The sequence below is a fragment of the Nelumbo lutea genome, chromosome 5, assembly GCF_056320005.1.
Source record: "Nelumbo lutea isolate HS-2025 chromosome 5, American lotus-T2T, whole genome shotgun sequence".
Classification (NCBI taxonomy): Eukaryota; Viridiplantae; Streptophyta; class Magnoliopsida; order Proteales; family Nelumbonaceae; genus Nelumbo; species Nelumbo lutea.
In genome coordinates this window covers 6,095,688-6,118,478 of record NC_142688.1, presented here as the reverse complement: position 1 = coordinate 6,118,478, position 22,791 = coordinate 6,095,688, and the positions used below count along the sequence as shown (strand labels likewise).

General features: G+C 35.6%; 1 protein-coding gene across 1 annotated transcript; it reads left to right on the top strand.

Moving 5' to 3' along the window:
* Window positions 1–14,845: 14,845 nt before the first annotated feature.
* Window positions 14,846–21,021, top strand: LOC148850023 (squalene monooxygenase SE1-like). The gene is made up of 8 exons (XM_088945164.1): window positions 14,846–15,316; window positions 16,539–16,650; window positions 16,840–17,014; window positions 17,591–17,759; window positions 18,003–18,221; window positions 18,402–18,677; window positions 19,813–20,091; window positions 20,610–21,021. Exons 1-8 carry the CDS (start codon window positions 14,906–14,908, stop codon window positions 20,712–20,714), a joined length of 1,746 nt encoding a protein of 581 aa, XP_088801290.1. The 5' UTR covers window positions 14,846–14,905; the 3' UTR covers window positions 20,715–21,021.
* Window positions 21,022–22,791: the final 1,770 nt, after the last annotated feature.

The following is a 22,791-nucleotide window of genomic DNA, read 5'->3' as shown; positions in this document are numbered from 1 at the left end:
AAGAATAAAATACCATATAAAAACATGAAAACATCATATTTATATTAAATGGTAAAGTTGGAAAATTCTAAATCGATTTTTGAAGCAATCTATAAGTGATTTGAGGAATCAAGGATTAAGAATTAAATACAATGGTGGTTTTAGGAGGGGTAAGAAGGTCCATTTGACTTCTTTGGATCTTTTGTTAGTGTCCATTGAGGTGGAACTTGGGGGCAACTTTATAAGGTTTAGTTTGGGAAGAGTGCAAATACAAGGTCTAGAAATATCATATGCAAAAGTATGGATTGTACATATCTTATTTGCAGTCTTCCCAAATTGTACCTATTTGCATTTCCATCATAAACCACACACATGGTTGGTAGACAAATTAAAAGCTAAGGTCCCATATGGGAGGGGTGAGCTAAAGGTTCAGCTAAGCTGGTTTCGCTGCTTAATTTAGAGGGATAGGGATATGCTACCGACAGTGTTGGAAATATCTCCCTTGTTATTAATGGGGAGATGTTCCTGATGTGTCACTATAGTGATTGGTTGGGAGCAGATCTGAATCCGGTTTGAAGTGACTCAAATAAGCCAATTCAGCTAGATAGCCACCACCCATCTGTTCTCCTTAATGGTTTGAATTATTGTTTTGTTGTTATGGTTGTGTTTGAATGCGGTGAAAAAATCTACCATGTAAAAGTCAGTTGATGAAATATCCATCATGTAAAAGTACATCAATTTAAAATTGTTTGAATCATTGAAAATTTTTAGGTGAGAATGGATATAAAAGTACATCGATTTTATCAATGTATCATTTACATCAATTAAAAATGTAAGAATCAATAAAAAATAGAATTACATCAATTTTAGATGTAATTTTACATGAGAAATAAACGACTATAAAATTAGACTGGGTATAAAGTTTACATCAATCTACTTTTACACCGAAAATAAACAGGTATAAATACGAACCAACAGTTGAATTTTATGTTGATTCACATTTATACCTCAATCAAACATATCTTATGTTTCTTTTTTTCAATGGGACTAAACAAGGGGGTAGGGTAGCCCATACATACCCATTTACCGACCAACTTTTAATGACCACGCATTTTGATCCCAAGTCTGCCTTACAACTAATTAATTAGATAGTTGTTTTGTTCTATTCGATATGTTTCCAATACACGATAGTAATGCAATATTTTGTGGGCCGGTAAGGAGATGGTAAGAGTTTGTGGGTAGTAAGTTTGGAGTGACCAGAACTACCAGTTTCCGACTAAGTGCCAATTAGCTGGCCGGTAAAATCTTTTGGCGGTTTTGAAGAACTGAAGTATGCCACCACAGCCACACATTTAGGATATATTTGGTAATTGTATGCTATCATTGATGGGTTGGTTCATATATATATTCCAGATGTGCGGCTGTAGCATCTTATGGGCGAGTCCGAATTTTTTTCTCATCTTCTCACACCTAAGGATGTCAATTGGACTCGATTTGGTCCAATCCAATCCAGTCCAGTGTGAGTTCATTACCAATGGACCAGGTATAATTCATGAACATTTTGGACCAGTCCAATTTAATGTTTGGACTCTCCAATCCTTTCAAATTTGTTTTAATTTAGATTAATTTCAATCCAAAGTTAGTTAATTGACATTTATATTCTTATCTTCTATTGATGGATCGGTATTGGCTCAATCCAACTCAACCTAATATAAATTCATTACAAATATTATGGATCAGGTCCCATCTAATGCAATAAATACTTTGCACCATTAAATTTGGATTGGTCCAATTCAATGTCTTGTTGGTCCGTTCAATCCATCCAAATTGATTTTGATTTGGATGAGGTCCAATCCAAAACCGGTCCATTAACAGACCTACTCACACCAACCTCACAACACATTCAACCATGCAATGGGAATATCTCTTGTACGTGTATTTTATTATTTCTAAGAAATTGCTCTCGATGCACAACTATGATGTGCTTTGAGGATGGTGCAGAGGAGTGCTCTATGAAGAATAATTCCCAATTCCTGGCAACAGATTCAAATTATTGGGATTTACAAGGTTGGGGTTGGGACTTGGGAGTTGGAAAGAGAGTGCACAAAAGGTGTGCTGTATAACCCATTGAAAAGTGATAGTGACGGGAGTATCTCCCATGGCAAGTACGGGAGATGTTCCCCGTGCACGGATGGGATAGGCTGTGGGGCGCACCCTTTGGGCAACCAATTCGATCACCATTGAAAAAAGTTACTTGTTCTTTTGAATATAAATATAAAAGGGTCATTTGCTAGAACACCTCTTGTAGTTTTATAGATCTACTTAAATTTACCTTATAGTTTGCAACGTATTTACTTAATCGACCTTTCATTAAGAAGTATTTGTTTTGCCTTCTTCAAATAATAACATGCATGATCACCTAAACTAAGTGGAAAATGTTCAAGGGCATGGACCCATGATTGTTTATTCCAGAAAATTCCCCTAAACTGAGTGAAAAATGTTCAAGGGTATGGATCCATGGTTTTTTATTCCAAAAGTATTCCTAACACATTTTTTTTTATAGAAAATAAAATTGATTAAATAGAGAAAAATAGAATGATTATCTATGTTTTACTATTTCTAATTTCTTTTGATTAAATTTATTTGAATAGATGTTAGAGTTAAAATTATCATTTTCCACTTTCATCTAATAGAAAATTAATTAAGTAAATTGATTGCAAACTATAAGAGATATTTTAATAAAATAAAAAATAAAGATAACTTTAAGAAAATCTGTAAAATTATAGGATATGTTCTAATAAATAACCCAATATAAAAATGATTTATGATAATTGAAATGAAATGAAATACCATAAATAAATACAGCGAAAATCGCACAAGAGGTTCCCAACAATTGCAACGGTGTATTGAGGATAGCTTTATGGAAACACTCAATTACAAATACGTTTTCACTACGTGGCTGCGAGTATTGTAAGGATGGTACGAGGACCACGAGATCCGATCTCAATCTCAAGTCTCAACTCTCGAGAACCTTCTATCCAAGTTCAATTTTGCCCTGCAATGCCTTTGCCTGTATTTCTATACGAGGGAAATGTATGATATCGGAAGAAACTCAAATTACCCCCAAACAACGGCCCACACAACATTCCCGGTGTGTATTGGAAGCGTTTCCCGATGATGATATCATTATTTCTGATTTTATCATCGAGAGTATAAGGGCAATTTTGATCTCTCAAGAAAATAGTAACCGCGGCAACAGGCTAGCACAAAACTGCACTTTTAACGTAAACTGAGTCTGAGCCGAGACGGCTGAGCTGGGGGCTATAAAACAATCGAATACAGACTTTTTATCTCACAAAATCCCAACTATTCGAATTCACACAGTCACACCTTCTTCACAGCCATTGCCGTATTCATAGTCACATATTCATAGACATTGTAGCCGTGCGTTGATAATAGTTTTTAGGTTTAAAAATAAGATTTAAAAAAATTGATTAACTATATCTCTACTGTTTCAGTGTTGTCTTAAGTCTCTAACAACTGTTGTCGTTGTTAAATTGTTAAATGTTAATAGAAAAAATAAAATGTTGAATTTTTCTTTTTATTTCTCAAATTTTTAAAGTAAAACCTAAATGTTGAATTTTTAAAACCTAATATTACCCTCCATCCCTCTTCTATCGGGTAAGAACCACCATCACAATGTTCCTTTACTACCTTCACCTTTACATTGTTCGTCGTCCTTTGCGCGGTTCTATATCGGAGCTAGGTTTTTGTTGGGAAGAAACTAAGTTTATCCACAAACTATTTCTCTCCCAAAAATAAAAACTTGTAGATATTCAGCTATCACAATTCCAAACAAGATATCAACAAAAACAATCATAAACCAAGCAAAGAGAGACACACACGATATTTAACATGGAAAACCCCTCCAATGTGAAGGGTAAAAACCACGGGGCCAAAGAGACCCAACAAAAAATCTCCACTAATAACTTGATGTAACAATTATAGCAACTCAAACACCACAATATGCTCACAAACATAGAGCAAATACAGATTCTCAAACATACAAACGAGAATACCAAAAGCGGTGAAAATAACAGTCAGAAAAACTCACAAACGCGGCTACTGTTCAGGCCACAACATGGAGACCTTCACTATTCCAAATCAAATCTCCACCGTTCCCATCGTAGGTCTGTGAGTTTCGAACGATCCCACCAAATTTCAGCCATATCGATCCACAAATGACCCTTGATCAGAATAATTGATGAAGACTGCCGCGAAATGTTTTCTTTTTCCGAACAACTACGAGTTACTTCTGTTCGACCTCAAATAACCGGCGATTCAGAGCTCCGATCAAAGATTCGACCGTTCAGAATGAAGAAAAATGAGTTATCCACTTACTGTCCAAATTTCTGCTCGATCGGACGGTGGATCGAAAAGTTCCGGCCGTTTGATGAACTCTGCACACTGAGAAATATGCACAGTATTTCGATTTCTCTCTTTTCCTCTCTCTCTTCAACACGCCGCGCACAAAAGAAAATCTAATCCTAGTTTTTGTTTTTGTTTTTGTTTTTGTTTTTTTTTTGAAAAAAAATAGTTGGCTGAAGGAGAGTGGGCTATAATATGGGTCAATATCCCATAATGGGCTGGGCCCAACAATTCTCCCCCTCCAGCCCATGAGATAAGGGAGACACTTCAAAAAAGGCAACTATGCAAATTTAAGGCCGGCTGCTCCGGCACACAGTTCAAGCTTCTCTCAAGGCACCACTTTTGTCATCATGTTAGCAACATTTTTGTCAGTGTGAATCATTTCAAGTTCAATCAACTTGGAGTTCAAAACATCTCGAATCCAATGATATTTTACATCAATATGCTTCGATCTATTATGAAATGTTGGATTTTTACCAAGATGAATAACACTCTGACTATCACAATATAAGACATACCTATTTTGAGTGAAACCAAGTTCATGCACAAACTTTTTCATCCACAGCAACTCCTTACATGCTTCAGTAATAGCGATGAACTCAGCCTCAGTCGTAGACAATGCAACACACTTCTGCAACCTAGACTGCCAGGCCACAGCTCCTCCTGCAAAGGTAATAAAATAACCAGAAGTAGAATTTCTAGAATCAACATCCCCAGCCATGTCTGAATCTGTAAAACTACAAAGAATAGATTTCTCGATTCCAAAACAGAGTTTTAAACTAGAAGTACCCCGGAGATATCTCAATATCCACTTCACAGCAATCCAATGTTCTCTACCTGGATTGAATAGAAAACGACTAACAACACCAACTGCATGAGCTATATCAGGCCTTGTGCAAACCATTGCATACATTAAACTTCCTACTGCAGATGCATAAGGAATACGTTGCATTTCTCCTTTTTCTTTATCACTAGAAGGAGCTTGTCTAGTACTAAGCTTAAGAGGTGTACTTACCATATGAAACCGCTGAAGTATTTTCTCGATATACTTCTCTTGAGATAACCACAACTTCTTGGCCTCTCTGTCATGAGTAATCTGCATGCCAAGTATATGTCTTGCTGGTCCTAAGTCTTTCATTGCAAAAGACTTACTAAGCTCATTTTTCAACCGGTCAATTCTAGAACAGTTATGACCAACAATCAACATGTCATCGACATAGAGCAATAAAATGATGAAGTCATTATCAGAAAACTTCTGCATAAAAACACAATGGTCTGAGGTTGTTTTCTTGAATCCCTGCTAGATCATAACAAATTCAAACTTCTTGTACCATTGTCTCGGGGCTTGTTTCAACCCATATAGACTTTTCTTCAATCTGCATACATAGTCCTCTTTACCCTTCACCACAAAACCTTCTGGTGCTCCATGTAAATTTCCTCCTCAAAATCACCGTGAAGGAAAGCAGTTTTTACATCCATCTGCTCAACCTCTAAATCAAGACTGGCTGCCAAACCAAGAACAACTCGGATAGAAGACATTTTGACAACATGCGAGAAAATCTCCTCAAAGTCAATTCCCTTTTTCTAACGACAGCCTTTGACAACTAATCTAGCTTTGTATCGTGGATTAGAAGTATTCTCCTCAGTCTTTAACCTGTAAACCCACCGATTTTGCAAAGCTTTCCTGTCCTTAGGCAACTTGACCAGCTCAAAAGTATGGTTGTCAACCAAAGATTTCATCTCATCATTCATAGCGGCAACCCATTCTTTCTTGTGCTTAGACTCCATAGCCTATTTGTAGCAATCAGGTTCTCCCCCATCAGTGAGAAGCACATATTCATTAGACGAATAGCGAGTAGAGGGAATATGTTGTCTAGAAGACCTTCTAAGTGGGGCAACATGTTCACCAATAGCACCACTGGTAGAAGCATCAATATCATCATCAACATCATCATCATTATCTTCAACCAAATCATCATGAATATGATTCTGGCCATCATCATGATTACCAAACTCAGCTACACTGGGCGTATGTGTCTCAGGAACTGGATTAAGATCAACCAATCCATCAGTACTTGAAGACTCTGATTTCTCCACCTTATCAATATCCTCAATGGTCTGATCCTCCATAAAAATAACATCACGACTTCTTACAAGCTTCTTTTCAACTGGATCGTACAATCTATAGCCAAATTCATCGTGACCATAGCCAATGAAGATACATTGTCTTGTCTTGACATCTAACTTGGACCTTTCATCTTTTGGCACATGCACAAATGCTTTACAACCAAAGACACGTAAGTGGTCATAGGATACATCTTTTCCGTACCACACCCTGTCAAGAACATCAGCTTGCAAAGCAACAACAGGAGATAAATTAATAACATGTGCAGCAGTATATAAAGCCTCACCCCAAAAAGATCCAAACAACTTTGCTTTTGAAAGCAAACATCTAACTCTCTCCATCAACGTCATGTTCATCCTCTCTACCAGGCCATAACATGTGCAGTAGTATATAATGCCCTGCTGCCTACGGTACTCATCAAATGGTCCACAATATTCACCACTATTATCAGTGTGAATACATTTCAGTTTCTTCCCTGTTTCCCTCTCAACAGAAGCCTGAAACTGCTTAAAGACACCAATTACCTGGTATTTACTCTTCAAGACATAAACCCAAAGTTTCCTTGAATATTCATCAATAAAAGTAACAAAATAAAATGCACCACCAAATGTTTTTGTCTTCATCGGACCATAGAGATCTAAATGCACAAACTCAAGCAACTCTGATTTCCTAGAGGGAGGATGGCTCTTGAAAGAGACTCTATTTTGTTTCCCAGCCAAACAATGAACACACTTTTCTAAACTTGCACCTTTCAAACCTGAAAATAGATTCTTCCTCGCCAAACAATCAAATCCCTTCTCACTGATGTGGCTTAGTCTTTTGTGCCATAACACTGATGAGTTATCACACTCAACTGCATTCACACCATCAATAGAAACTAAAGTCTTGGTCCAGTACAGACCAGAACACTTCTTTCCACGTGCCACAACCAAAGAACCTTTCGAGAGTTTCCATTGTTCATTACCAAAGGTACTAACATAACCATCATCATCAAGAACACTGGTAGAAATCAGATGCAAATGAATGTCTGATGCATGTCTGACATTTTTCAAAATCAATTGAGTCCCATTATTTGTTTTTAGACAAATAGTGCCAATGCCAATCACCTTTGACAAACCATTATTACCCATCTTTAAAACCCCATAATCACCTGGAGTATAAGATGTGAAAAAATCATTTCTCAATGTAACATGAAAACAGGCACCACTGTCAACAACCCAACTTGTCTCATCACAAGCAATATTAATCAAATTCTCATCACAGACAATCACAAGATCACCTATAGTGGTGGTGGCAACACGATCATTATTGTCATTATCTTTATTTTGTTGCTTACCTTTGTTACCTTTATTGTCTTTCTTCAGCTGAAAACAAAATCTTTTGATATGTCTCTTTTTACCACAATAGTTGCATTCAAGGTTTTTGTCCTTGGTCTCTATCATTGTTTTCCCCCTGTTTTCAGTAATCAAAACCTCTGATTGAGAAGATGATGCTTGTTGAGTTCGTCGTCTGACTTCTTCATTCAAAACAACAACTTTTACATATTCCAAGGTCACTACACCACCAGGAGCAGAACTGGACAAAGTCACGCGCAAATTTTTCCAAGAGTCAGGTAGAGTATTAAACAGCCAAAGTCCCAACTTTTCACCTTCAAATTTTATACCCATGTCGGACAATTGATCAAAGCACCCCTGAAATTCACTTATGTGATCAGAAATAGGAGTACCTTCCTTGTACCTCAAATTCATAGCCTGTTTCAACAGAAATAATTTATTGTTCCCAGATTTAGAGGCATACAAAGTCTCAAGCTTATCCCACAAGGTTCTGGCATGCGAATCATTAGCAATATGATTCAAAACATTATCATCTACCCATTGTCGAATAAAGCCACAAACCATCTCATGCTCAAAAGCTCATTCTTCATCAGATTTATTTTCAGGTTTTTGAGTAGAAAAAACTGGTAAATGTAACTTTTTCACAAATAGTAGATCCTTCATTTTTCCTCTCCACTTGTGGTAGTTGGTGCCATTCAAATTAATCATTCTACCATAATTAGGCTCCATCATGCAATCAAATAAATCCACAAACAAATAACTTGGCTCTGATAGCACTTTGTTGGGAAGAAACTAAGTTTATCCACAAACTATTTCTCTTCCAAAAATAAAAACTTGTAGATATTCAGCTATTACAATTCCAAACAAGATATCAACAAAAACAATCATAAGCCAAACAAAGAGAGACACACACGATATTTAACGTGGAAAACCCCTCCAATGTGAAGGGTAAAAACCACGGGGCCAAAGAGACCCAACAAAAAATCTCCACTAATAACTTGATGTAACAATTATAGCAACTCAAACACCACAATATGCTCACAAACTTAGAGCAAATACAGATTCTCAAACATACAACGAGAATACCAAAAGTGGTGAAAAATAACAGTCAGAAAAACTCACAAACGTGGCTACTGTTCAGGCCACAACATGGAGCCCTTTACTACTCCAAATCAGATCTCCACCGTTCCGATCGTAGGTCTGTGAGTTTCGAACAATCCCACCAAATTTCAGCCAAATCGAACCACAAATGATCCTTGATCAGAATAATTGATGAAGACTGCCGTGAAATGTTTTCTTTTCCCGAACAACTACGAGTTACTTCTGTTTGACCTCAAATAACTGGCGATTCAGAGCTCCGATCAAAGATCCGACCGTTTAGAATGAAGAAAAATGAGTTATCCACTTACTATCCAAATTTCTGCTCGATCGGACGGTGGATCGGAAAGTTCTGGCCGTTTGATGAACTCTACGCACTGAGAAATCTGCACAGTATTTCGATTTCTCTCTTTTCCTCTCTCTCTTTAACACGCCGCGCGCAAAAAGAAAATCTAACCCTAGTTTTTGTTTTTCTTTTCTTTTTTTTTTTTTTGAAAAAAAAACAGTTGGCTGAAGGAAAGTGGGATATAATATGGGTCAATATCCCATAATGGGTTGGGCCCAACAGTTTGAAACCACAGGTACCTGTGTCTGTCTTCCTTCACTAATTTATGCCCTAAAATGAGAGAAGATGATGATGATGCCCTTCACCGCTGCAACTATTGAGAAGAAGATTTTAAGAGAGAAAGAGATCGATCATTTCCTTCTTCATCAAAACTATTCTTCGATTTCCCTGCAACAAAATTTTGTTGATCGTGGGAGGTAAGAGAACGTAGGAGTACGTCTTGAGAGTATTTGGCTTTTAACATCTCATATGCAAGTTGACAAGTGAGTTATCTAGACCAGTTCAAGTCCAGTTTAATGAAAAAATTGTCGTACAAGTTATAAAGACTGTCGCAGAGTTACCATGGGCCCGTTTAGTGCATTTTTTTGGGAAGATTTGAACAGCCCGAAACATGTTTGGCACATGCACGTCTTTCAATGCATTTTTCAGTGTCTTTTTGCATGAGAATAAAACACGGAATACGCGAAAAGCTACATTTGAAGCTTCCCAAAATCAGCCTGAAATGGGTTTTTCGTGTCTTTTCGACGCAATGTCTTTTAGCGGCTAGATCTTTCGCAAACCAAACGAGAATGAACTGAAAATCGGTCTTCTCAATTTGTAAATAGTTGAAAGACCGCACGAAAACATACATCAAATAGGCCCTATATTAATTTCCTTGGCAGCGGTTACTAATAAAACGCCACTTTAACACTCTCCAGAGCGGTGGTCTCTAAAACTACCGGCTTAAACCATTTTTCTTTGTAGTGTTTGTTCGGGTGGAGATGAGGATTGGAGTCTTGTTATTGATGTAACTGTTTCTGGCCACGTACCAATGTTTTGTGATGTAAAAATTTTTTGGCTATGTACATCGTTATTTGACCCGGTGGTGACGTGCCTTAGTGATGAACTACTTGGTGGCGAACTACCTGGTGGCGAACTGCCTGGTGGAGAACTGCCTGGGGGTGAACTGCCTGGTGGCGAACTGTCTGGTGGCAAACTGCCTAGTGGCGAGCTCCCTGGTGGCGAACTATCTGGTGGCAAACTGCCTGGTGGCGAGCTCCCTAGTGGCGAGCTCCCTGGTGGCGAACTGCCTGGTGGCAAACTACCTGGTGGAGTGCTACCTGGTGGCAAACTCCCTACTAGGCGGCCTGTGACTTAGAGAATGGTGAACTCCCTAGTGCAGCGCAACCTGACTGCCCTTAGCATGAGGTGGTCTTCTTTCTTTTGTTCGCAGTGGGAGCTGAGGGACCTGCGAGAACTCCATTTTTTCCTCCTCTTTGTAGGCGGTGGGAGCTGAGGGACCTGCGACAATTCCATCTTTTCCTCCTCTTTGTAGGCGGCGGGAGCTGAGGGACCTGCGAGAACTGAATCAGAGGACCCGGGGGTATTTTCTCAGCGGGGTTTCTCCGACACTTAAGTTAACACTCTGATTGTAGATAGCTTTGAAGATGATATTGGTGAAACGAGAGAGCTTCTGTTCGACCTCAAATAATCGGTGATTCAGAGATCCGATCAAAGATCCGACCGTTCAGAATGAAGAAAAATGAGTTATCCACTTACTGTCCAAATTTCTGCTCGATCGGACGGTGGATCGAAAAGTTCCGGCCGTTTGATTAACTCTGCGCACTGAGAAATCTGCACAGTATTTCGATTTCTCTCTTTTCCTCTCTCTCTTCAACACGTCGCGCACAAAAGAAAATCTAATCCTAGTTTTTATTTTTGTTTTTGTTTTTATTTTTTTTTGAAAAAAAAACAATTGGCTGAAGGAGAGTGGGCTATAATATGGGTCAATATCCCATAATGGGCTGGGCCCAACAGTTTTTCACTAAAGGCCATGAAGCAGAGGGGATATTTGACCGAATCGAAGGGATCAACATTCGTAAATGGGATAAGCCTATAGCTTCCTTTATGTTGAGAGGTACAGACCAGAGAGCAAAGAGCGTCTCTATCCCCACTCTCAAAGAAAGAAGCAATTAAAATAAAAAGATCCTAAATGCGATTTTTTCGCGGATTTTAGCATTCACGATGAAAGAGCATCCCCACCTCTGAAAACCCTACATTTTCTCTGTTTCAAATTTGGTAGCTACCAAATTCTTTGCTGAGAACTCTTGTTTAATGGCGGTCATTTCAAGCTCTTTGATTCCAACGGATGCTAAGGATCTGCCCCTCCATGACTACACCCCATTCTCCACACACCCTCAAATCACCCCATAGCTTTAGTATCACCGCCTATTTATTAGCTAGTTCCACTACAAGCTTCTCCATTTGGATGATTGAATAAAGAACAACTATGACACAACAATTAGTTCACTACATTCCATCAACCAAAACTGCTGTTCAAGAACCTTCACACCATTTCCAATGACTAACTGTTTGTATTTTGACTCCTATCACTGTCTCCTCCCTACAAGATACTTAGAGAAACGCTGACACAAGGAATCCAATCCATCATCTTCCTAGCACATTTGCTATTGGGTTCTGCTTTTATTTTGTAGTTCTGTATGATGCTATCGTTGTAGGACCCAAGAGCACGTATCCTGCTGCATATTAAGGCTGTCATTGGCCATATCTACAAATAGCAAGAAGCAATCGGCTCTTGTTTTTACATGCCAGAGGTGGAGATGGTGAAATAGGGGAGAGAGAACGAAGGGGAAGAAGGAGATAGAGAGAGAGGTCGGAGGTGGAGGGGTCCGCTGTTGCAAGGAAGAGACGAAGGGGAAGAAGGAGAAAGAGAGAGTGAGTGAAAGAAGGGTAAATTTGAGTTTAAAAAAATATACACCACGTGATATCACATTTGTACGGAATTGGACAAAGTATTAAGGGATGATAATCATAAGGGTAGAGCTAGTCAATTTTCATAAACATTTGGGGTACTTTAAAACAATACTGAAAAATAGGGATATAGTTAGTCAACTACCTAAACTTTAGGGATAGCTTAAGAAATTTGCCCCATTTTTTTATAAATCTATATTAAAATTGGATAGTCCATATTAACATGTCTCTCATTTGAGAGAAACTATTTATCTATTTTTTGCATTTTTTGCATTTTTTTTATTTTATTTTGTTTTAAAAATATAAAACAATAATCATTGTTTATCTTGATTAAATTAATAAAATTGCACACTTTTAGAGAGAGACATTTGGGTTTTTCAAAGGCCTCTTAATTTAATGCATGCTATTATTACATTTTAAAAAGACATTTAAGTGAGAGAATTTTGGGTTTTCAAAGGCCTCTTATTTTAATGCATACTATTATTACATTTAAGAGAGAGAGAGAGCTTTATTGTGCATAATGAACTCATTAAAAATGATAAAAATTAATGAAAATTTAAAATGAAGAACTTGTTTTATTAACAGTATTTTACTGCAAAAATAACTCATATGCAAAAATTATTGAATAATAATGAAAAAATACCAACAATTAATTAAAAATTCTAAAAATTCTAAAAAACCTAAACATAATTAAAATACAAAAATAATTAAAAAAATATTGAAAACTAACAATATTTTATATTAATAAGGGTATTTACTAAAAATAATTAAAAGTATAATTAGTAGTATTTTATTATTAAAAAATACCCAAGCCATAAATTATTGAAAATTAGCTGTATTCTTATTAACTATGGTATTTATTTAGTTATTTAATTTATTTTTACTGAAAGCAAATGCAAATTAAATTTGTAGTGACTAATATGCAAAAATAAATGTTGAAAATACTGAAAATCATTGAAAATATTCATATGCAAAAATTATTAAATAATAATGAAAAACCACAAAAAATTAATTAAAAATCCAAAAATTCTGAAAAACCTAAAGCTTAATTAAAATACAAAAAATAATTTGAAAAGTTAAATTAATTATATTTTATTACAAAAAATACTGAATAATAATGAAAGAAATAATGCATTTTAATTATTAATAGTAATATAATTAACAATAATTATTTTTAAACTGTAATTAATAGTTATTATAACTTAAGGTATAAATAGTCAAAAATTACATTTAATTAGTTTTAGCCAAGAAATTAGCAATATTTCTAAAAATATGATAATTTCCAAAAATTATTGTATTTTAAATAAATATAATAATTTAATAATTATAATATTTTAATAATTAATAATAAAAAGTAACAAATCATTTACAACTTAAACTTACCCGATTAGATCTATAAATTTATAGGCTCAAGCAACTATTTTCTTTTGAATTAGGTCTAGCTGAGATATGCACCATACCCACACTATTAGGGACAATAAGATTCAAAGTCTAATTTGGTATCAAACTTTTGGAGTTCAATGATGGCTTTAGCAGATAGGGCATAAGCTAAACAACCCCTAACAAATTTTATATTAAATATATATATATATATATATATATATATATATATATATATATATATATAAATGTTATATATTTTTTTATACTAGACTAAAATTAAATAAAAAATTTAATTTGTAAAAAATCATAGTTTTATAATTAACACGGGTCTCTTTATCATTAGAAAATGTGCAAGCTTGGACCAACTCTACCCAAGGCATAGAACGGACCCCCAAATTATCCTAGGGGAGGGAGGCACGGACTAGGATGCCCCATGGGCCAGAATAGCACAGCTCACACTTTAGGTCGGCCGCATGCAAGTTGTGTCGTGCCAGCCCTACACGACCCGATTTACACCTCTACTTGAACCCGCCCAATACTAAGGATGAGGCGGGAAAATTCAAGCATTCCTCATCCTTGATGAGGAGTGGGGTGCCTTGACCTTAACCCGCCTAACACTGGAGACAAGGCGGGGAAAGTCAAGGATTCCTCATCCATGATGAGGAGTGGGGTGCCTTGACCTGAACCCGCCTAACACTAGGGACGGGGCAAGGATGGGGTAGAGACATAGAGTGTCTTCACTATGGGGCAGGGATAGGGATGAGGTGCCCCGCCCAAAACTCACCCCATTGTCATTCCTATATAATTGTTATTTATTAGTGAAATTAATAGAAATGATAGTTTTTATAATTATTTTTATTTATTTAAAATTAACCAAAATTTCATTTAAAAATAATAACAACTATTAAAATTACTACAAATTATTAATAAAACTAAACTTATTAAGAAATATTTATTCATATTAAATTAATAATTATTATTTTTTGTAAATCAACATTAAATAAAAATACAATCATTAAAATTTTAGATATTAATAATAACTTTGAATAATTTTATTTAATTAATAACAAATTTTGATTATTAAATTAATATTAATTAATAATAAATAAAATTATTAAATCTTTCCCCACGGGTCCCCGCTAGTAATTCATATAAATACGGAGATGTCCCCAATAAGCGGCTGTAAAGGCTTGAGTACGCCTTTAAAAAACAAGGCTTGAGGACGGTGTGAGCACTGATTGTATGAAGACGAAATCCGCGTTAGCGTTTGCAGTAGGCCTTGAATATTATATTAAAATTGAAAAACCGTCACAGAAACAAAAACAAAAAAAAAACAGAATCAGAGAGGGACTGAGAATCGAGAAGGAGCCAAGGAGACTGGGAGAGAGAGAGAGAGATCACAGGCTTCACAAGATGATCGTCGAGTATATCTTCGCAGGCGTTCTTGCTTCCTTTTTAGGTTATATTCTGTTGTACCGTTGGCAGGCAGAAAAGGAGGATGAAGAGAAGATAAGAGCTTCCGCCGAGATCCGAAACGAATGCATAAGGACTCCCGTTAATGGAGAATGCAGTTCGGATAACAAAGAAAATACTGATGTCATAATTGTCGGAGCTGGTGTTGCTGGTTCTGCTCTCGCTTATACGCTTGGCAAGGTGAAATTGAAAATTCTTGTTCCTTTCTTTTCTTTTCATCAACTTTGAACTCTCCTTCGGATTTCTGTTAATTTCATGCGTTTTTGTAAATGAAATTACTGGAATTAAGATTTCTGGTAATATGCTATGTCTCCTCTGGGCCTGGCACTCAATAGAACGGAGTGGCGAAACGGGGTTCATGTAGCCGAATCCATATAGTTGCAACAAGTCTCAGATGGTGATTCTATGTGTCCTTTAATTTTTTTAGGGTCCTCTTTTTAGTTCACTTGGTTTAGGGAACATGCACTGAACGATTAACAAGGTTCTGTTTGCAACTATGGAGGTTGTTGACAGGATTTATCAGTTTCTATTGATCGTTGTACTGGTATGAGCACAAAGTAATTGAAGCTGTTTCGCTTTATTTATTTGCTCGTTTGTGTTTGTTTATGTTTTTTCCTCTCTTTCTGTTTTACTTTAGATTCCTGTATCACCAAACACAAGGGTTAGGCTCATCTTATTGCATGCTAATAGAGCAGCTTGCTGGTAAGTTTTGATTCCATTTAGCGGCAAGGCGAATTTTCCCCCTCAAGTCTTCTAGTGAGCGATATAAGGAACGTTCTTATGTCAAACTTTGAAAAACTAACAAGCTTTAGAATACGCTAGAATGCTGTTCTACAGGAGATGTGAACATTTTTTTTAATACTTGGCTCTTACGACGCTTGGAGGTGCCGCTAAAAATTTCATGAATTAAGCGTTAAGAAATAAGTTTTTGTTGTCAAAAATGGAGCAATTTGTTACGATTTTTTTTTTTCCTGTTAGAAAAAGACAGAGCCACCCACGCTAAGGAATGGTTTTTTGTTGTCAGAACCACCCTCTCAATATTTGTGGCAGAGTTGAAAATTTGAAATGGAATCTGGAGGCACCCACCGGGGAGAGGTTGGGTAACGGAAATGGAAACCCCACCATGGTATCAAAGACCATTTTCTTTTGAAATCAGACAATTGCCTGGGAGCTGAAAACCTATGTTTTCTATTTGCTTAGGGTTCATGGCAAGGAATAGCCAAAGGGTTGATTAGCTGAGGTCCTGAGGAGTTCTAGCCATGTTTTCTAGAAACAATTATTTGTATGCTCTAACCATGAGTCTATATAAAAACTTATTTAACTTAGCACTCAGGTATATTTGATAAACTTCTTCATGTGCTTGGTTGACTTCAACTGCAGCCTTATTTTTTACTGATTGCAGGATGGGCGCCGAGTGCATTTGATTGAGAGGGACTTGAAGGAACCTGACAGGATAGTTGGCGAACTATTACAGCCAGGGGGCTATCTGAAGTTGATTGAGTTGGGCCTTGAGGGTGGGCATGAAAGGCATCATTTTCTTACTGTTGATAGATGGATCTAGTTTTGCTGCAAAACCATACATTTTCACAATAGATTGTTTTTGGTCATTAATTAGTTGGCATCAAATTGTTTACCCCTTTGTCCTTATCATCCTTTTTAGCTGGACACTGGTTCTGAATTCTGTACATGCATGTGGACTGCAGACTGTGTGGAGGAGATTGATTCTCAACGTGTATTTGGGTATGCTCTTTTCAAGGATGGGAAGAGCACTAGACTGTCATATCCCTTGGAAAAATTCCATGCAGATGTATCTGGAAGGAGCTTTCATCATGGGCGTTTCATACAGCGGCTGCGGAAGAAAGCTGCATCTCTTCCCAAGTAAACCTCTTTCCCCATCATAGACATCTGGCAATTAAGTTTGTTCCTACTAAGTGAAGAAAGTGCTCTATACTGCGTATGTAATTTTAACAATATGTATAGGTAGCATGATCCAAAGTTTCACAAAATGTTGAGATTTGGATGTCTGAGTAAACCAAAACATAAGCACCTTCTCTGAGATAAAAGTTGAGGATTTAATTCTTTGTATTATAAACTAAATCCGGGTATGCTGATCTAAAACTCACAAGATTTTAGGCATAAACAAAATGTTGCATTGCTTTCCATTCATATATTACTACAAGTAGTAACAATCTGCATTTTCAATTGGTAAAGACTTTGGATACATGATATACTTTTGATCTGTAGTAATTAAAGAAAGAAGAAAGTGATTTTTGCTGCCTCTCTAATCTTAACAATGTATCTAAGACATACTCGTAAAAAAAAAAAAGCATGTAATACATGATTGCAGTTTCACAAGCTTTTGGATCTTGGAAGCATGGGTAATTCAATCTTAACAATATGTGCACAAGCTTTATCTTGTTTACTATTTTTTTTTTTTTCAAAATTTGTCTTTAGTGTGCGATTGGAGCAGGGAACTGTTACATCCTTGCTTGAAGAAAAGGGTGCCATTAAGGGGGTAGTATACAAGACTAAGATTGGTGAAGATGTAAATGCATATGCACCTCTTACAATTGTATGCGATGGTTGTTTTTCCAATTTGCGCCGCAATCTCTGCAACCCAAAGGTAAATGTTTTATTTCAGTCTTGCTTTCTATCCATTAACAATTTCCTTTCTAATCAAATCATTGGATAACTTTTGTTATGTAAAACAGTAAGTAATGGTTAACCAATTAAGTTGTAAATTCTTTCTGAGTTGGCATATCACTTAAACATTATATATGTTCCCCATATTTTTTTTATCAGCATACATGTGTTTCCCATATTGTTTGCACACGAAGATAAGTTTATTATTTTATCTTCTTTGCAGGTTGATATCCCATCTTGTTTTGTTGGTTTGCTCCTAGAGAACTGCCAACTTCCATTTCCAAATCATGGACATGTTATCTTAGCAGATCCTTCACCTATCTTGTTTTATCCCATCAGCAGTACAGAGATTCGTTGTTTGATTGATGTACCCGGGCAAAAAGTTCCTTCTATTCCTAGTGGTGAAATGGCAAACTATTTGAAGACTGTGGTGGCTCCCCAGGTATCTAAGCTGTGTTACATGCTCACAAATACATGTTTAACCCAATCATGCATGCACAGAAGTTTTAAGCAGTAAAAAAATATAGTTTTGTTTCTCCTATATTTTTCATGAAGTGTTTCTGTTGCCACTGCCTTCTGCTTTTCTAGCACCTTGGCTAACTTAGCAACATGTCTGTTTCAGATCCCCCCTGAGCTTTATAATTCCTTTATAGCTGCAGTTGACAAAGGCAACATAAGAACCATGGCCAACAGAAGCATGCCAGCTGCTCCTTGTCCTACTCCCGGGGCCCTATTGATGGGAGATGCATTTAATATGCGCCATCCTTTAACTGGTGGAGGGATGACTGTGGCAATGTCTGATATTGTTGTCCTGCGGAATCTCCTTAGGCCTCTGTGTGATCTGAATGATGCACCTGCATTATGCAGATATCTAGAGTCATTCTACACTTTGCGCAAGGTAACCTGTATTTATAAGCATCTGGCATTGGTACACATTTTCAAAAATGGTATTTCTAATTGAAGCAAAAGATCTTGGGTTAAATGATGATAGAGTTGTCATGATCTAAATCATTAAGGTGAAAAATGCTTATCATGTTAAACATGGTAAATGTTAGGTTGATATTTTTTGGAACTATTTAGTATAAATTTCTAGCACATGGATACAATCAATGTCAACCACAAACATAAAAGTTCCCTACGTGCCCACAGAAATTAGAGGTTCCATGATGGGGTCAATTGGGAAGTCTTTTTTCCTCATTTAAGAAAAATTTCAGTGAAACAAAATGAGAATGCAAGAGATGGTGATACCGTGATAAGTAATTGTTGAGGAAAGAACTAGATACTAGAACAACTGTACTCCATCCAAATAAGAACTCCTTAAGAACCATTCCTCAAATATCTTGCCTTCCAACCCCCTAAAGTGATGATCCAACATCTCAGAAGGAACAACAGTGATTATCGTCTCTTACATCACAACAAAAGGGCAAAAACCCATAGTTGACCCCTAAGACCACGTATTCTACATTCCCCAGTTTAAAATAAGATGCATATAGCCATTTTTCAACCATACGCTCCTTTAGTTATACCCATAACATTCTGTGCCCCCTTATCTCTGCACCTCATTATTATTCCATTCCTTTATTACGTCTCCCTTCTTCATCCTCCATATTTAATCTAAAATTCTAGACAATCCATCTATTTCTGCTATAAGAAAGAATTCTGTGGCCAATCCAGACTGTCCATCGGAGGGGAACCTCTAGATTGGCCTAAACTTCTAAATGCCCATGAATCAGGTTTTATTCTAGACATCTGACAGTTTTTTGGCCTGAAATTTACCCCATTAATAAAGCAAATATAGAAGTACAGAACTTGTTTTATCCTTTTGGGACCCAAAACAAGTTGCCATGTGGGAGGTCCTAGTGGATGGTTGTATTTCATTATGCTTTTTTTTTTTATCAATGTATTTCATTCTGCTTGTGTAACATGAATAGAATTCTTTCATTTCAGAGGTATTTAGTTTTTGTTTTGGTAAATACATGGGTATTTAGTTTGCAATATGATATATAACTTGTGTTTCATAATTCCATTTTCAGCCAGTAGCAGCTACCATAAATACATTGGCAGGTGCTCTATACAAGGTGTTTTGTGCTTCACCTGATCAAGCAAGAAATGAAATGCGCCAAGCATGTTTTGATTATCTAAGGCTTGGAGGTGTTTTCTCATCAGGACCTGTGTCTCTCCTTTCTGGTTTAAATCCTAGTCCATTGACCTTAGTTCTCCATTTTTTTGCTGTGGCTATATATGGTATTGGTCGTTTATTATTTCCATTTCCTTCACCAAAACGTCTCTGGATTGGAGCTAGATTGCTTTCGGTTAGTATTCCTTTTTCTTTTTGTAATATTTCGGACTTTCTTTAGATCATTTTGCGGAATAGTAGCCTCATGAGTTACAACTTTCCACTGATTTCTTATGCTTGGAATTTGGCACTTGTCATTATTGGCTTTTCAAATTTCCAATAGGCAAGTCATGGTTGAATGTTGTTTGGACAATAGCTAGATAATCCTGCACCAGTACTTTGGGATTTATCTTATATACCATTTATTTTCGATATTGTCATGATGTCATCTTTGAATGTAAAATGTAGACAGATCTTCATGTACTCATTCCTCATAAACTATCACTTGGTTGTTAAGAAAAAACTATTATTTGGTTTATTTCATGGACAGACATTGCAACTGCTAGACTTCAATTTAAATAATAATCAATACAAATGGTTCTCTGCTTCTTATTCTTTTCTTTTGTCTCTTTCCCTTTATTCATGAACATGATCTTTGGTGGACCAAATTGAGATTGTTTGATCCTTACCATTATCAATTTTGCTCCTTTGCAGGGTGCATCAGGTATCATTTTCCCCATTATAAAGGCAGAAGGAGTGAGGCAGATGTTTTTCCCTGTGACCGTACCAGCATATTACAGATCTCCTCCTGTTAATTAAAAAATAATAGAAAACCCATCAACTGTTCCTGGTGTTAGTGCTCTGTTAAGCGTCATCTATCAACCATCAAGACAAGCTGATTTGTTAGCGGCTTCCATTCCCTGATCGAAGATGACGGGGAGGGGCTACTCCATTAGAAGGGGATTTGGTGCAAAAAGTTATATTCCTGTCATTGTTGCAGTTGGCTATTTTCGATATGTGAATGACATTTCTCAATGGACTCGAACTCGACTGTATTAAAATTTAGATACCATATGGGCATATTGTATCTTATGTTTTAAAAATAGATACAGGAAATGTATAGAAATCGTGCTTATTGTTTTTTTTTCAGGCGTATCAAGGGTGTATCAGAGGTGTATCGGGGCATATCGGTAGCATATCGACAAAAAAGATATGGCTAAAAACTGAAAAAAAATATAAAGGGAAAATTAAGCTTCTTTTCCTTGAAATAAGCTTTCTTTCACCCCCCCCAAATGATTCTAAAACTCTAAACTTCATTCATAGAGTGCTAAATTTGAAAAAAAATTATAAGAAACAAGTGTGAATCATTAATATTTTTTAAAGAATTTTCAAATTTTGAAAAAATATGGTAAAAATAGGTAAATTTTTGCAATTTTTTATAATATCTTATAATTTATTTATTTTTTTGAATGTATAAATTTATGTTAATCTACATTTCTTACATTCCAAATTATAATTTTTTTGTGCTATTGGTAGATTTATCGAAATTTCATGAAAATATTTGAGGAAAGTATAAATTAACAAAAAATTTGAAAATGTAATTTTTTTCTTTGCCTATAAAGACTAAATATGTTTTTTATCTGTGGATTTATCTATCATATCTATAGAGCAATTGAAAATTTTTCTTTAATTTTTTTATTTTTTATATTTTTAGAATTAAAAAATAAAGAATAATTAATTATATTTTATCATTTGATCACAACAATTGAATATATTATAATTCCATGGATGATCTATCATATTTAAACACCAATTGAAATTTCTTCTTTAATAATTATTTTTTTATTTTTATATTTATAGAATAATTAATTAATTATATTATATCATTTGATCACAATGATTGAATATATTATAACTCTATGGATGATCTATCATATCCACAAAGAAATTGAAATTTCTTGTTTAATAACTATTTTTGAATATATTATATAATGTTTATTTATTTTTATATTTTTTGGAAAATAAATAATTATTATTTAAATAATAAATTATTATCAATTATATTTTCACTTAGAAGTTGTACTAATGCATATTTTGGGGTTGGATAGGAGAGTTGGGTTTTTCCCATCCCATAAAACATTAAAACTTAAGAATTATAATTTATAAATATAGTTAAGCATATGATTTTTAATGAAATTATAATTAACTACAATATATTTCTTCATAAAACTATTAAAATATATTAATTTAATGTATATACAACTCATTGAGGTCTTATATTTAGTGTTGTTGATGTATTTTTATGATTTATTAAAATATTTATAGTGTTTCCAAGTGTATTTATACGTATTTTAGTTTTTCTCCGGTATGCATGCATATCCAAGGCGTATCTCGATTTGTCTCTTAAAATTGATTTCCCGATACACTTAACATTTCCGATACTTTGAACCTTGGTATTAATATGTTCAACCATCTGAAAAAGTTCATTTTTCACTTTTCCCCTTTTTCTATATATTATTTAGGTGGAAATGAACAATTCATTGAATTTAGTTCAAAATTAAGTTTAGGTTCCATTCATAGATGTTGCCAGAGAAGTGAAAATATAAAGAGCGCAAGATTTGACTTCTGCCTCTTGTAGCAAAAAAAAATTAGAAAAAAGAAATAAAGGAGGGATAAATTATCCAAATAACTTCAGGGAGCCTAAAATGCACAACTGCACTCAAAATTGTGTTATCCACTTATCCTAAAATGAGTTCATTTCTTCGTATCCTAAAATTACTTTGTTTTTTACCAAAAATAAAATAAAAAAAAACCTTTGTTATGGGGGTGACACTTCAGATGATTTTGCTTTTGCGTCTAAAATGTCCTCAGAGTGTTCAATAGAAACCAGAGCGTT

Bases quoted from the DNA above. Each gene is read 5' to 3' on its own strand.
- LOC148850023 (XM_088945164.1), top strand. From the start codon at position 14,906: ATGAAGACGAAATCCGCGTTAGCGTTTGCAGTAGGCCTTGAATATTAT. The intron at 17,015-17,590 runs GTAAACCTCTTT...ATTTGTCTTTAG, and splicing joins AAAGCTGCATCTCTTCCCAA to TGTGCGATTGGAGCAGGGAA. The intron at 17,760-18,002 runs GTAAATGTTTTA...TCTTCTTTGCAG, and splicing joins GCAATCTCTGCAACCCAAAG to GTTGATATCCCATCTTGTTT.